This window comes from Ammospiza nelsoni, chromosome Z (genome assembly GCF_027579445.1).
Source record: "Ammospiza nelsoni isolate bAmmNel1 chromosome Z, bAmmNel1.pri, whole genome shotgun sequence".
In the NCBI taxonomy this organism is placed as follows: domain Eukaryota; kingdom Metazoa; phylum Chordata; class Aves; order Passeriformes; family Passerellidae; genus Ammospiza; species Ammospiza nelsoni.
The window spans coordinates 46,079,417-46,096,192 of record NC_080669.1 but is presented as its reverse complement, the minus strand read 5'-3'; the positions used below and the strand labels follow the sequence as shown (position 1 = coordinate 46,096,192).

Sequence of the window (16,776 nt, the reverse complement as noted above, 5' to 3'; positions counted from 1 at the left end):
TTTAATGCTGTTTCATGTCCTGTATCCCTCTGTCTTTGAAGAGATTTTTTTTAAGTTGGAATTGTTGATTATTTACTTTCCCTGCATTCAACAATTCTTAACAGTAGGCTCTTTAGTAGTTTTTGTGGTGCTGAAGAGTTTTTCAGTCACTGCTTATTGTTGGCTCACCTATGAGTTCAAGGCTTGTTGTTTTCTTTCCAAGCCTAGCACAGTGCTCTTGTGCCATGTGCTGTTGTGGTATCATGACCCCTTTTATATCACTTACCTAAAAAACTTCAGTGGTGACACCAAGTAAAAAAAGATGAAGAAAACCAATCAATTCTCAGACATCAGAGTCTGCACTAACACTGTCACACTTTTCCCCCAGGATTTTTTGGGTTTTAGCATTAATTGTGAGATTTGATGATTTTGCCGGCAGTGATGGATGACAGGGTGTCTAAATACTGGACATACAGTTTGTTATCAGAGCCAACATTTCAAAACACTTCCTCATCAAAGACTTTTATTACATTTTTGTTGTTAGGGACTTGATTTCTTTCTTTATTCTTAAGAGGCTTTCCATTTTTTGTCATCCCCTGGGCTACAACCTTGTTAATTGATAAGTGCTTTCCTTGTTTCTTTCAACAGATGTTCAAGTTATTCACCTATTTCTAATCCTTTTTTTTTTACTCATCTGCAAAATTTCCAGTTTCCTTATTTTTTATTTTTCTTCTTGCAGTGCTTTTATTGTCTTTTTAATTTTTTTTTCACTTATGAGGATATTTATTTCCTTATTTCTCCAGTACTAAACCCTTGAGGATTCATGCCATTTGACATCTGAGAGCTGAGTTCTTGTGACTGAAGTTCTGCAACTCCTGAAATGATGAGGGCCTCCATAAATACGCATACACAGATTGAAGTGACTTGATTTTCTTCATGAGGTAGGTGTTACAGCACAGACCAGAGAATGCCTGGTTGTCTGGGATCCAGGTTTGTCAAAGAGAGCCATCAGGGAGGAGTGATACTATTGATGGTGCTGCCTAAATTTATGTTGATTAGAAGACAGCCAGTTCTAAGAAAACCAATATGTACTGGAGTACTTCACATGAAACAGGATCAACAGGAGGTGCAGCCCATCATATACTGTCTTCTTCATTTTCCTTTATCCATAACAATGAGTTTTCTTACTAATAAAGTCAACTTCTGCACCACATGGAAGGTAAAATCTCAAATCTCTTAGCATTAAGAATCTTTTCTACAAGGCCTTGGTGTTTCAGAGGTATTTGAGCCGTGTTAGCATTGAAAAAGAGGCACCACAAGAAACTGAAAGGTGGAAAATCCCACCATGAAACTGCATGAAGCAAAAGCCTCTGAGTTTACCTTCACTGGTGACAGTCCTCAGCTATTGGATCTGAAATATGTTGTTGCAGTTTCAACTCCTCTGTTTCCTAGTGACCAAGGTATAATGTTTTAAAGACCTCTACCTCTCCCCACTTTGAAGGGAGGCATATGAATGGGAACAGTTTGACATAAGAGCTTATTCCTAAATGGCGCAGTGCAGAAACTGCTCTGGTTCACTGAAGGGTGCTCAGAAAAGGCTGGTGGGACTACACACAGCTAGGGCCACCATGACAGGTACAGGAACCCAGAAAGGATTAACTGGGCAAGATGTTAGGAGACAGACATGCTCTGTCACTTCAAGCTTTCTCAGAAAAAAAGCTTTTTCATTGACCCCTGTTTTTCTCTACACGACTGACCAAATCAGTGGCCTTCTATAATGGAGTGACTATATCAGTGGACAAGGGAAGGGTTACAGATGTTATTTATCTGGTCTTCTATAAAGCCTTTGACACAGTCCCTCACAATATCCTTCTCTCTAAATTGGAGAGAAGGATTTTATGGGTGGATTGTTAGGTGGATGAGATTGGCTTGATAGTTGCATCCGGACTGTAGAGTCAATGGCTCAGAGTCCCAGTGTACATCAGTGACAGGTGATGTCCCTCAGGGGCCTGTACTGGGACCAGTGTGATTTAATATCTTCATTAATGTCACAGATGAGGGGACCAAGTGCACCAAGCTGAATGTACCTGATGCCATCCAGAGGCACATGGACAAGCCCTAAGGGAGGGCCCGTGGGAATCCCATGAGGTTTAACAAGGTCATGTGCAAGGTGCTGCCCGTGGGTCAGAGCAGGCCTGGTACCAGCACAGGCTGGGCATGAACAGATCCCAGCAGCCCTGCCCAGAAGGAATTGGGGGTGCTGGTGGCTGAGAGGCTGGACATGCCCCAGCCACGGGCACTGGCAGCCCAGAGAGCCACACGTGTCCTGGGCTGCATCCAGAGCAGGGTGGGCAGCAGGGCAGGGAGGGGATTCTGCCCCTTTGCTCTGCTCTGCTGAGACCCCACCTGCAGGGCTGCATCAGCTCTGGGCTCCCAGCACAGCAAGGACAGGGACCTGCTGGAGGGAGTCCAGAGGAGGCCACAGAGAGATCAGAGGGATAGAGCACCTCTCCTCTCACGAAAGGCTGAGACAACTGGACTTCTTCAGCCTGGAAAGGGGAAGTCTTAGGGGTGATCTAATTTTGGCCTTCCAGTACCTGAAGGGAGCCTACAAGAAAGATGGAGAGAGATTTTTTACAAGAGCATGCAATGGCAGAATAAGGGACATGGATTCAAACTGAGAGTAGGTTTAGGTTAGGTATTAGGAAGGAAATCTTTACTGTGAGGGTGGTGAGACACCAAAACAGGTTGCCCAAGGAAGTTGTGCATGCCCCATCCCCAGAAGTGTTCAAGGCCAGGCTGGATGGAGCTCTGGGCAGCTTGGTCTAGTGAAAGGTATTCCTGCCTACAGTAGAAGGGATGGAACTACATGACATTTAAGGTCCCTTCAAACTCAGGCCATTCTATGATTTTAGGATTATGGGATGTGATGTTTCTGACATTGGATGGTGATACCAACACTGCCAGCACTTCAGCACAGCTTGGGAAGCCCACAGGGGTTTGCATGAGGCTGGAGCAGAGATGTAGTGACCAAGAAAGCCCCAGTCAGAGACCTGAGTCAGGGTTGCTTCATGTCGTGGAGTAGCCATCAGTATTTCTGTCTGTTTTCCTTGGAATTAAGTGAAGCATTCCCACAATCCCCACTTTTCCATAAACACAGCCCTGCAGGGGTGGATACACTCACCTGAGTCTGACCAGTCTGCCAAAGACATCCATCTGTTCATGAGTCAGTCACAAAAACAGGGCTTCCAAAATGAAAAGAGGGAGATTCCGAGGCATGCTCTGGTATTCACGCCCTTCAGCCACGGAAGTTAACTGCAGAGATGCTGAATAATCAAGACACTTGACTTTGGATGCATGACTGTGAGATTAAGAGCCACAATTTAGAGTGAAAGATTTCAGGAATGTAGCTGGATCAATTAGGTTTCATCATTAATTGAGCGCTGGAGGAGGAACAGTTTACTCTTGTTACTGGCAGGTGCCACTCCCAGAAAACATACCAATCAGACCTTGCTCTCAAAGCTGGTCCTCTACTGTACTTGTGCTTCCTGGAGTTCTTCAGGAAAGGCTGACAGTCCTTTCCTGGAAATGCCTGGAAAAAATAAATCAATATTTTTGTATCCTTGCCTTCATGGGTCAGCAGGACACCTGACCAAAAATCTGAAAGAGGGAAGGTACCAGTAAGTGTACTTCTGAAACCGATTCTGTGTGGAGGGAAAACCAACCTAGAGAAACCAAATTTTTGCTCATAATAGTTCATGGTTTTTCACCAACATGTATTCAAAATTTTCATTTCCAGAAAACTGCACAAGACTTAGGAAGTTTAATCAGTATGTTAAAAGACCTCTTCAGAAAAAATACAATATAAGAACTCTTTGCCAACTCTTTGAATGTATTTATTTATGTTTGGATTTGTGTAAGGAAGACTCATGCTATAAATTTTCATTAAAAACATGTCATTAGAAATAAATAGTACATTTATAGTCATAAGTAAAACAGTAGTTTTTATGCACACGAATGTTTGGCTTCCTCTTACAAAACAGGAATTGTATTTCACCACACTTTTTTGTTTATTTGTTTATACTTGATATAAAAGGATAAAGCTGCTGCATGAAGTTTATATTTATTGTGGGTTTAATATATCCCCATACTAGTTTTTTTGTCTATTTTCCTAATAATATTGATACAGGAAAAATATCCCTCTATTCTTGCTATTGATTTTCGATATGGTAAATGAGCTTAAACATTGCAGAAAGAACATAATGATAATAACAAAGATTAATACATTTGTTGCTTTCTCCTGCTTGCTGATGGGAATGACTGATTTGTATGAGAAAATAATTATGCTTACAGAAAGGCTTGACACCACCAGCTACTTAAAGGAAAAAAAATACATCATTATAGAACTTTATTTTCATTAGCTATGTGAAGATGCATGTCCTGGTTTCTCAGATACTAGGAAAGCAGAATTCCTCAATGCTGTTCTCCTTTCTTGTTTCGGTTTCCTGCAGATCCAGCTGATGATACTCAAATGTCACACGGTTGATGTGTTTGCCACTGGAGACCATCCGCAGCACAGTGTTGTCACAGCCAATCTTCATCTGGGCTGTTTAGGGAAAAGAGATATAAAGGGGCTATAAAGACGCATTTATATGAGAGAAAGTGAGGGAAAAGAGATATATAATGATGGGAATTATGAAGCACCAATACATGCAGTTTTGGAAATAAAGCAAATTCATGTGTCATGATGACTTGCTGGTGATGGTATTGCTGATTAACTTTTGTGTTTGTGAGTTTTGCTTTACAATGCTTGGTTATTTAATCAAGTATCCTCCCCTCCTCCAAAGGCTATTCCATATCTGTGGGCTGCTGTTAGATACCATGAGTGATGGGTAAGGGTAATGGCACTCTGTCCTGGAGTTAGCCAAAATTAGCAACATCAAAATGTTTCCCATTAGAAGGATGAGTGGATTTGTGTGTAAGGACATTCTTCACAGGAAGAAGGGCATTTGAGAGTCCCATCAAGACAAACTCAAATGGTAGTGCCCAGCACGTGGTCCTTCCACTCTGAGGGAAATTGAGTGTCAGTAACTGCTGCTTTAGGCAAGCCATTTGAGTGGAGGCTTGGCAAAGCCTTTTTGTTTGGGGAGCTTGGGGGAACTTCCTCACTTCAGATCAGGAGCTGCTGAGATGGATTTCCACTTCCTTCACACCACCAGGAAAACACATTTTAATCTCATTCCAGTGCTCAGGATTATCATTCAACAGCAGTGCTTACCAGTTAAATCTTTGAAAAGTGCCTGGACTGTTCAGTTGTAGTGTGATGAAAGGCAAGGGAGACCACAAGGGCTAGGCACATTCCTGCCCTGCAGCTCTGTGGAAATGCTGCTTCTCCAGTGCCCTGTCGGTACTGCTGAGATATGGCCGGTGTGCCTCAGGGGTTAGTCTGTCATACCACTGCCACACTTTGCAGTCTGCTATTGAATATTGGGGAAACTGGAAGTTCTTATTTTTATGGGGAGAAAGAAGGCACTGGACCAGCATGATAATGAAACAGGTTCAGAGCTCCAGCAAGTTCAAAATATAGAATGGGAGCTCTGAGGCTTTTGGGGTATGTGTTACACCAGCAGCAGAAAAGCTCTTAACTGAAAATGTAACAATCTGTCTTCATTTGTTGTGAATTTCCAGACCTTTTTATGTGCTGACATTCTAATATTTATTTTTGTCATAGGACAAGAATTTTTAAAATATGTCTAATTCAGCCTTGTCATAATGGTTACTAAAGGGGCAAATGAAGGTGGTCATGGGTGTGCTGTAACACATAGCCAAACCACAGGCTTCAGCTCTCATGTTCTGCTAAATGTGAAATTCACCCTCTAGCAGGAAGTCCAGATGTGTGGGGGGATCTCTGCATGTCTTATTATGGTTAATTATTTTATTATGTGGAGGTAATTGGAAGAAGTTCTTACCAGACCCATGAAAGGAATGGCAGAGGTCAGCTAGTGGAAACATCTTGGATGGGTCTAAGCCAGCTCCTCCAAGAAGCTCTACAAAATCTCCCACTCCTGCACAGCTTGCAGATGGTTTCTTAAAAAGGCAGAGGCCAAAAGTTATTTACCATTCATCTTCAAAATGTAGCAGTTCTGCAGATACTATTGGAACTAACAATAGGTTTTAGAAATCTCCTGTGCTTAAAGCTGTGTGAAATCAGTTTCTCATCCTGAGCAGTACTACCTTGATTTTATATTAGTAAGTTGATTTTCTTAAGGCATTCCAAAGAAAGACCTAAGTAGACTCTGAAAATTACTGACAAGTAGAAAACATGTTGATTCAACTGCTTTTAATGCAGATAGGCAATCTGGTTCTGGGTGCTTAAACACATAATCAAATTAATGCAGGCATGGGCTGTATGTATACCTATATTCAGCTGGCAGGCAGGAACTTCAGTTCCACTATACCATACTCACTCCTAAAAAAATGCTAAAATGCACCATTGTGGCAAAGTTCAATTAAGGTAGAAATTAACAAAAAGAGTATTTTTTCTGAGAGCAATGGCTTACTATATATTAAACCCACAATTTTCCTGAAATTAATGCTGTTTGCCAAAAATCTTTTGCATAGACACCTTGAGTACCTTTGGGCTGTCACCCCTATGCTGCTATTTAAGTGCCTGGTTTCTTTACCTTCCTTTGCTGTTGTCCTTTTCTGCTCACCACTGAATAAGTCAACTAATTCACTTGCTCATCTCTCAAAACCTAGCTTGTTCAGACACTGGCAATCTCCTTGAAGAGCTCAGGCTGTCAGACTCACTGCCAGGAGAAAAAAAATTTCCTTGCTCTATTCTTCTGAATATATTGTAATTGACACCTTCTTACAGCATCCAGACACAGGTATCACCAATAGCTCCCGTCTTCTTCTGTTGGTTTGTCATCAAACACCAAATACCCCAGATCAGACCAGAGAATGCTCAGCATATGGAGCAGGCAATCATTTGTGAGCACATTTGTACTTTGTGATAATACCTTGCTATCTAGTGGCTCCATTCTCTCTTCAGAGCATTTTCTGCTTTCATTAATTTAAATACAGACAGACAGCTCTCAGAGAGAGTGCTCCTTTCCTTATAATGAAATCCTTATCCTTTGCTATGGCAAACAATCGTTACATTCATTAATGGTGCTTTGCATGATCTGGGTGCCATTGCAACATTACAGAGACAATAGTGACAGAGACAGCCCCAGCTCTCCTCTCTGGGAGAAACCAGAGCCCTCATCGTGCACACAAGAGGTCCAGAACACCCATGCCTTAGCAGCCAGCATCACAGCCTATCCCTGCTTCACCCCTTCCTGCTTCTGTGCCCACAAAAATTGCACATGCTAATATTTTCTTAGGAAATAAAGTTCTCACCTTTAAAAAGAGACCATTTAAATGTCCCAGGATAAGATCAGATATTTTTATCACCACTGGGTAGATTATGGAGAAGCTGCAGTTTCTGTGCTGGTGAGGAATGACCATGGTAAACCTTCCCGAGGGGGTCTGAGAGATGACATTGCAAGCTGGGACATGGGAAAAGGTACAAGAGTTACTTGTCCGGTCATCATTGCATGTAGCAAAACTACATCATTACACTACCAAAAAAGCAGAGATATAGTTTAATTTCTGTGAGTTACAACCAAAGGCTGAAAAAAAAATTTGTGGTATTTTCTGAGGTTCTTGCATAGCATTTGTTCCTTAAAAATTCTGTCCCCCTTTTTTTACTATATAGCATGAGGTCTGACAGAACCTGAGGGTGAAGCAGTCATTAGAAGAGCTCACACCTGAAATCTGTACATCAGGGGCTCATGCTGTCAAGGGCTCATACAGTTTGTCAGTTTCAAGGAGGCTAAACATGGATGGAGGAAGGAATTGTATTTAGTTTTGACAGCTTATTGCCTGATATTGCCAGCGACTCCCTAAATCCTGTTCTGCTCCTCTGAACTGGAGTTCCTTAGGCTGCAAAATATCTCATTGAAATGGGAGCATGATTTTGTCTTTAAGTTCAAACTTAAGAGTTCATGTAAAGGAGTAATTTCTACGTGAGCAACCCGAGGGATCCTTGGCATAGCTCTGGAGTCCTGCAATTGCTGCAGCAGGACAGTGACACCAGCCACCTCCAGCAGCTGAATACAATAATCACATCTGTGGGCATGAAGCCACACCAGAGTGGGGATCTAGCTTGCGGGCCCAAGTCTGAATAATTTGGAGTGAAGATGTAGCAGACATACTGTCACTGCTTTTCGGTTTGGGGGGAGGCTTTTTTTTTCTTTTTTTGTGTTTTTATTTGGGTTTTTTTCCCCCTTTTCTTGTTTTTGGGGAGTTCGTTTGTTGTTTGGGTGGGGTTTTTTTGTTTGTTTGATTTTTGGTTTTTGTTTGTTTTGCTTTTGTTTTGTTTGGTCACTTCGAGTAATTAGGAGATAAATCAGACTGGCCTGAACAATAATTGTTAAATGTCCTGTCCTCTTTGGAAAACATAATTCAAGTGAGGAACAGGTTACCCAGACAAGTTGTGGGTGCCCCACTGCTGGAAAAGTTCACAACCAGGTTGGATGAGGCCCTGGATAACCTGGTCTAGCATGTGGCATTCCTGGCCATGGTGAGGGGGGTTGAAACAAGATGATCTTTATGATCTCTTTCAACCCAAGCTATTCTATGATTCTGTGACAATTTGTGCCTTGCCAGCTCAGAGGCTTAGGCAAAGAACTTGCAGGTAGATCTCTGTGATCATATATCTCTCATAACTACCATATAACCATTCAATACACTGATTTTACTGTTGACCTGTCTCAAATATTTTTTCCTCATTGTTCATCCAGATCTAGAAAATGCTGAGATTGAAGTTACTCAATTAATACTATTTGTTCTAGCTAAATATGTTGGAACATGCCAATATTAGATTGGGAGGGATCTTATTTGAAAGAAAGAACCTTATGGTCTTGCATATTGAAGCCTGTGTGACCTCTTAAGGTCCTTTGTTTTCTTGGGACACACACTGAGGCTGAGCAGGCATGCAGGTGCACATGGCTCCACCACAGCCGTGTCAGTGCGGATAACCACAGTGAGAAAACTCAGGGCAAAGCAACACATTCTCTTGGCTTCCTGCCCCAAATTCAAGCGCCCTTGGCGGAATGAAATACAGACTTACGGAAGAGGTTGCTGCTTTTCTTGACTGTAACAGTAAATCCATTGCCTGGTAGCTGAATCCTGAAGAAGATCATTGCCACATTCTGTGACGATCTGATGGTCCTCTGAATATTCCCACTTTCACAGAAGTCTACGTATCTTTGAGAAGTGGTGAGAGGATGGTCCAAGGAACTGGGAAATTTCTCTCCCTTGAGTATCCATCCATCAAACACCTACAGAGGTCCAATAATATAAAACTAGGTTTTGTTTAATACTCCGTTAGCAGAGAGCAGAAACGTGAAGTATAACAGATGCTCTTTTCTTTTGACACCAAATAACCTGTTCAAAGCCACAAACTGCAAACAAAAATTGGCTGTATTTATTGATTTCCTAATATTTGACTAATTATTCATGCTTCAATGGATGTTTAGGAAAGGGATACGTGTAACTTTTGTTTTTATCTCCCTCAGGTGAAAACTTTTGTTACCTACTTCTTTTTTTTTTCACATTCTTTTTTTTTCTTTGCAATTGCATTGTTACTATGGGGAGTTTTTGACCAGCTTGATTTAGATGCTTTACAGCTTGTCATTAATAGTCCCAGTGGTCATGCAGAGATATTGGAATACAGAAACCTTTAGGGAGGAATTATTGTCAGAGGTATTGCTCTCACTTGTGTCAGCTATTTTACCTCATCCTAACCACTAGAAAACAAAACAAATCCTGCATTATTTGTTTGAACCTTAAGCATCAACTTCTACAAATCTTTCCTTCATAACAAAAAAGCAACAATTTTCCCTCACCATCTTCAGATCAGAAGCAGAAATACGTATTAGTTCTAGCATAGATAAGCAGCTGCCTGCCTTGCTGCTCAATTCCCTCCTAGCTGCTCTCACATGGCAATTCCTTGAACACTTCAGTCAATATTCCCAAAATTCAAGGACCAGGTTCAGCTGTCACTTCAGTCAGTAATTCTGATGTGAGACTTCCTGATGAAAAAACATCAGGATCTGTCTCTGGATTTGCCAGAACTGTAAGTTTCTGGAGTAATGGGATGCAGATGCTCAAATTACATGAGAGAAAAGCTGCCTCTATATATATAGAGAGAGAGCAATATAATAGAGAAGTTTGGGACACCATTACCAAAGAAAGGAAAGCTCAATAAAACATAAAAGACATCTTGGCATTTTTCTAGCCTCCATGAGTGACCATGAGTGCAGGTACAAAAGCCTTAGCCCCACAAGAGACTGAAATCAGCCTCCCTGCAGACACGTGGGGAGGGATCTCAGCCACGATATGGAATGGAAGGACAGAATTCTGAGCAGGAGACAAGGAAAGGGCTGAAGGGCAGCTTTCCTCCTTCACCCTGTTCCTGGACCTCAGCTTGCCACTAGATGGGTTGCGGTCTGTTCTGTGCCTTGCCAGTTCAGCACAAAGGGAAAAGTGCAAGGCGAAGGGAGCCAGGGACCATCGAGTCTCCCCTTCTGCCCTTGACAGAGTTCAGATCTTGGTGAAAGCTCCTGCCTGCCAGAGAAATGTGCTGGTAAAGTTTTTTAACTCTGGAATATAAATGGTTCTGAGTCATGAGCCTCTTTCTGTTCTGAGCCGATATCCTGAAAAGTTCTAGCAGGGAATTTTTAAAGAAAACCTGCAATGATCCACTCACTATTAATCTGATGCTAAGTGACCTGAGAGCAGAGGTCCCAGAGCAGTAACAACGATCCAGAGATCTGTATCATTATCTGCTGGGCTCATCTGATTCACAGTGCAATGAGTAAATCCTACTGCCCAAGTTTCAGCTGTCCACCTGGGTATGGACACACCATAGAGGCACTTCTGGAAAAGTTCAGAAGAGCCAGTACTGTAGGCTGGAGAGGGATCCTCATTCTGCTTCTGGCTTTGCTTTAGAGTGGTGGTGATGGGGGGGACACAGAGTGCCTCAGGGAGGGGAAAGAGCCATCCCAGGGGAGGTTGCTTTGCCTGTTTTTTACACACAAACACACACAAGACATAGATGTGAACATGCGCTCGCCTGCCCCTTGCACACACAGCAAACACCTCACAAGCCAGAGCAGAGCAGAGACTTGCAGCTTCTTACCTTCAGGAAGTCCCCGCCTTGGCAGTCGATGTTTACAAAGTCGTAGTGAATTGTGATGAGCTCCTCGGGCTCCCCGATGAAGAAGGTTGCGCAGTGCAGCTGTGGCTGGTCTGCGGTGAAGGTGAACTGCCCCTCTATACTCAGCATGTCAATGCACCCTGGAGAAGAAGGGACAAAAGGCTGCTGCCTCTGCCTGCTCTGGAGGAAGACTCCGTGCCAGCTCCCACTGTGCAGGGAAGGAGGGGGACAGGAGAGACCCCCCCGCACTGGGATCCGGCTGGCAGTGAGGACAGGGAGAGCCAGCTGAAGCAATTAGGAGCCTGCTGAGCATCAGAGGATGAATAGTAACTGGCAGGTGTGAGCACAAACGTGTGGCGGGGGGAATGAGGGGGGATGGTGTGTCAGTGCATCTCTGAGCAGAAAACTCTGTGTGTACATGTGCACAAGTGTACAAACACTCTATTCTTTCAGATTTCTCTCCAGTCACAGCTGCTACACCTGCCCCACCCCTTGGCAATGTGATCCTGCCTAGGGACACGGGTAGGAAATCCCCATCTGACTCCAGTTATTTGGGACCATTAACTACGAATCCCAACCCTCCGCCTTAAACCACAGGTTTCTGCATGTTTAATGCTCTGTCCTTCTTCTCCCTAGTCTTGCACAAAGCTCCTGCAGCTCTGTTACTCCCAATTAGCCCCTTTCCTTCCCTGAGGTACCCACAGGATTCTCTACCTGTCAGTAGTCCCTACCAGAGCACCAAAGAAACTCACGGAGCGACCGCCGGTAGATCTGTCCTGCTGACAGCTCTCGCTTCAGATCCTCACTGAGTAGTAGGAAGGGGTCATCTTCACCAGCATCCCTCACCTGGTTAAACATGGAGGGCAAAAAGAGTCTGGGGCAAAGTGAAATGCAGCTGTCTCCCTGCACCTCTCAAGAACAGGCACAGCATGTTATGTCCCCCCTCAAGAAACAGTGCAGCTCCAGAAGAGGTCAGGCTGAAAGCTGCCAACCTGCAGTAGAGGGGAAATAAACTTGGGATCTAAGAGCTGAGCCCAGCAGCTAAGTGCATTGAGAGTTTCTTAAATCCTCAGCAAAATTGCTGAGCATAAATTAATAGAGGGGTAGTAGAGAATACATGGGACTGTTGCATTAATGTTACCCAGGCGTAAGCTTAATGCAGGAGAAGTAGGAATAGGAGAGGGAGAGGGAATAAAGCACAATGCTTGAAAGGTGAGAGCACAAGTTAGAAGAGAGCAGCTAAAAGCACAGTGAGATGTTTAATCACCAGCCCTATTGCTCACCTCCAGGTATCTGGTTTCTCCTTTGGAAGCTGCCAGGAAGATGAGAACGAGGTGGCATTGAAACTGGAAAGCAGACGGCATGCTGACACCTCCTCTGGCGGCCGTCCCCCTGGCCAGGTTTCTCCGGGTCTGTGCCGGTATGCAGAAGCCGCTGGGGTGTCTTGGAGCGACTCTTTTTATAGAGCTGTTGGGAGGGGAGGCACTTGGTCCCCGTACTGATAGGGTAACCCATGGTAACTGAATTCCTCTCGCAGTGACACAGTACGTGGGCATGACAAGGGTCCAAATTACAGCCACAAATTTTCAAGACGGTTGAATTCCCCTCTCTGGCAGATGTCTTTCCTCCTAATCTATCTGGTGGAATAGCTGAAAACCTCTGGGGGAGAGAGGCCATCCCTGTGCATATATACAGGGCACTCATACACTGTGTTTGTTTCCAGTTATTCCAAAGCAAGCAATGAGGAGCATCCCTGCCTCCTCCTGGGGCAGTCCCGGGGTATTTCAGACCTGGAGGGCTTTCTGCCTACCTTGTGCTGCTCTGTGACATGCAGCTCTCTGCAGTGCCTCTGCCTGTGCCAGGTGCTTCCTGCTGGCCAGGCCTGGGTGGGCACCCCTGTGTCCCAGGCAGGTTTGCAGCCTGTGCCTGCATCCCTCCAGGGCTCTACAGCAGGCACACAGACAAAACCAGACAGCTCTTGCCACTGAAAACAGCTCTCATACAGAAATTATGAAAACTTGGGCTTCCCAAGGGCATATTCATTACAAAACTCCTGATACCGCTTCAGCCTGGATCCGCAAGTGAAACCTGAGAAGACATTTAAAAGTTGAGCCTGTGAGTGAAAATTCGTAACTCTGCAGAATACTAAAAATCTGGAACTCAGCAGAGGTATTAGATGTAGGGTATATATCTGAAACCTATTTAAGTTCCTTGGGAATTACAAGTTTTTTTGGAAAAATGAAGGGTTTAGTCCCAGTCTGTGTTAGAGGATGGCTGGAACATTAATCAGGATGGTGAGAGGTGCCTTGGAGACCATGAGGACCAGAAGGGGCTGCAGAGGACCCCAGCCTTACTTTCTTTTTTTTTTTTTGCTCACTCTCTAAAGAGATTGGTATGGTTAAAATTATAGCTTGACCCCTCTAATTCCAAATTCTGGCTGCAGTGTCCCAGTTTGCCCTGCCAGTCCACAACCTATACCTCAGACACTGAGTGTTGAGGAATATTCAGTGCAGGGAGCTGAGTGTGCAGCTGCAGTGAGAGCTGCAGATGGAGGTCTGGGGGGCAGGAGTCTGAGCCCAAAGTAAGAGGCTGCGAACTGCCAACCTTTTGAATTCCAGAAGGCCTAGGGACCTGTGGTGCCAGCCAGGTGACCAGACACTACAGCAAGAGTTGAAGACTCAGCTGGAAGACCACGGACCTTCACATCCATAGACTGTGAGGGTGCAAAAGCCCAGGCATTCCTTTGTTCAGGGTCCCTCTCTGGAGGCACTAGCTCAAGGTTTCTATTCTGCTGCTGCACCATTATAAAATTACCTAAAAGAGACAGAGGTCTGAGGGTCTGCTGTGGGAAACCTGGGTTTGAACTGGTGAGGAAAGATAGCCTGCCTGCATGTGGGATGTGTAGGGAGTTGAGTGGGGACCCATCCACTCCCTGGAGCTGCCTGCTATGAAGGAGCTTGGATCCCAGCAGTTAAAGGCTCTCATGGTGGGTGTGACTGCCTGAGTGCCTCCTGAATGGTCAGACTGGGACATTATCTTGCTGTGAGTCCTTGAAGATTGTCAGTGAAGGACAGCGTGTTTGATTGTGTGTCAATTTGTTACTGAAGATTTCAGATTTCAGAATTCAACTCCAAAAATTAGTGAAGGACACATGGTGCTGCAGCTAAAATATTATGACTCTGTTAAGCCAGATATGAGGTAATCTGCTCAGAATGAAACATACAGCAGTGATGTCACCATAGTTTAAACGTTTGCCTATGAACAGCTAAAATTTGGGCTTAGCACAACATTCACCGGTGGAAGTAAAGCAGGAAGCTCCACAGTCTGTAGGACACCCTGGCAGATGAAGTGAGGGTACTGTCCTTCTCCAATAAACAAGGTGGTGGGAGGGACAATAGGTGCCATCTCCATATCTACTGTAATTTATTGCTCACACAGGGCTTAAGGTGACTTTGAAATTCCTATGCAACACCTTAGAGCCTGTTATGAATACACAGATATTCTGTGCAAAAGCTGAACTCAGGTACCCTTTGCTGTTGATGTGGAACTTAATTTTAACAAAAGTGCCAAGATTTTTTTTTCCCCCCACTTTTCAGCTCTGGGCTCAGCAGGAGCTGTTGAAGCACAATGACATCCTGACCAGCCTCATCACAAAGCCCCCCAGTGCCTGGAGTAACTCTCTGTGTCTTCAAAGACAGGGCTGTCCTCAGCCCTCAGTCTCATATGCCTTCTTTTGTGCAGACCTAATGCTTGGGGAAAGCAAGTGTTTGGGACGGAGTAGGGAACCACACTCAAAGAGATGCAGCTGCTGCTGCTGCCTGGGGCTCTGCTGCCTCAGGTGGAGCTCAAACAGATCCCCAAAAGGAACCACTCAAGGGGGAAAGAGGGGGTTCATCTCCTAGCCCTGTATCCCAGCTGCCAGAAGGTGAGAGAGGATGTGAGGCCATCTTCTCACTCAACTGTGCTGCCTCCTCACTGTATCACAAGTCCCCTCTACCCTCCCTTTGTGTCCTGCAGCACTGCTTTTGTTAAAAGTCACTTGCAGAAGCTGAGATTTTCAGGAGATGAGAATGTGACTAACAAAGCAAAGAAAAATCTCTTTGAATTGGGTTCAAAACACCCCTGCAGCATTTCAGAAGGGAAAAGCACCTTCAATGTGATAGAAACCCTTGGTGAATGAGGAGAGTGTCATTTTTCTTTCATGGAGTTGAGTCATGATAACACTCTGAAGGACAAATTTTTTTGTTAATATCAAATTGTTTAGCACAGTAAAATGCCTTTAAAGCGACACCCTGTCACAGGCTAAACAATCCAGTTGATTAGCACCTTGGTCTGCTAACAGCTGTGGGTTATCCTGGGAGCAGCCCTTTTCCCCGGCAGAAATGACGGAAAGCCATGGTGCTGGTTAGAGCCTGGGCTGAGTGCAGGGCATCGCTCACTCTGCTCTGCTGCAGCTCGAGATGGTATTGTTTAGGCACCCCAGCCTTTGCAGAGCCTCGGGCTGTTAAAGCAGGGCTCATGGATGGGCTTTTCAGGAACATGCTTTGGAGGACCTGCCTTCCCCACTTGTGCTCAAAGTTTGTCGGTGTCTTGTCAGATATTATAGAAAAGATGAAATCCCAGCTATAGTAAGAAGTGGAGAAAATAAAGCTGAATAAAGACAGTAGTGAAACAAACTCCATTTACCCTCTCCCACAGTAATCAAATCATGCTTTGTCCTACAATAGAGATGGTAAATGCAGAATCTTCTCATAGAAAGTGACAGGAAGAATACACATGAAGTGCTCAGTAGTGAGATTTCTTAGTGAGAAGTTCTTGAGCTACAGACAATCCTTAGGGATACTTCCCTGTAGCAAAGAGGGGCCAGGTGTTGTGAACCCTTTTGGCTCTCAAAAGGGTCCCTTGGGTGCCCATCTCTTCTTACACCTCAGCTGCAACCTGACTTCATGCACAAGCAGCTCGAGCAGACCAAACCCCTCACTAGCATCAGGGTCTTAAACATGAGTCAATATTTTCTGTCTAGACACAGTTCCAGGCAAGCTTCACCCCACAGGGATCAGCCTGGCTGCTGCATGTCCCATGGGGGCTCCTCTGCTTCTCTGTGACTGGTGATTCCTTGAACTGAGAGGAGCAGCAGTGAGACTGCAGTACAACTGCTCCAGGAAAGAGGATCAGTCCTGCCTCAGGCACTCTGTCCTCAGCTGTTCATGCTGATTTCTCTCTACTGCTCAGCACAGGCTGAAGAGATGCCATGTGGGGTCATGCACAGTGTGAGACATCTGACAGGGCTATAAACTTCATATCGTGTCTGTCAGCTGCTAAACATTGTGCTGAGCTACACTTATTTCCCTTATGCTTTTTTCCACTCTAATTGAGAACTCATTCAGGGGTTAGCTTTTCATTTCCCTCATGGTGTCTGTGAGATGTAGTACTAGTCATTCCTGACTTGTTATCATGTGGCTGCAGGTCTCGTATCAATATCGGTGTCTTTGAAGAGCAGGAGACTGCTGCACATCACTTCTAGTTTA

The 16,776-nt window shown here is 44.5% G+C and overlaps 1 protein-coding gene across 1 annotated transcript; it reads right to left on the bottom strand.

The window, feature by feature from the left end:
• Positions 1 to 3,853: 3,853 nt before the first annotated feature.
• Positions 3,854 to 12,663, bottom strand: CRHBP (corticotropin releasing hormone binding protein). Its single transcript, XM_059492451.1, has 7 exons — positions 12,532 to 12,663; positions 12,001 to 12,094; positions 11,231 to 11,388; positions 9,158 to 9,368; positions 7,384 to 7,532; positions 5,949 to 6,066; positions 3,854 to 4,585 (listed from the first exon to the last, which is right to left on the bottom strand). The coding sequence occupies exons 1-7, from the start codon at positions 12,610 to 12,612 to the stop codon at positions 4,428 to 4,430; spliced, it is 969 nt and encodes a 322-aa protein (XP_059348434.1). The 5' UTR covers positions 12,613 to 12,663; the 3' UTR covers positions 3,854 to 4,427.
• Between the last annotated feature and the right edge of the window lie 4,113 nt (positions 12,664 to 16,776).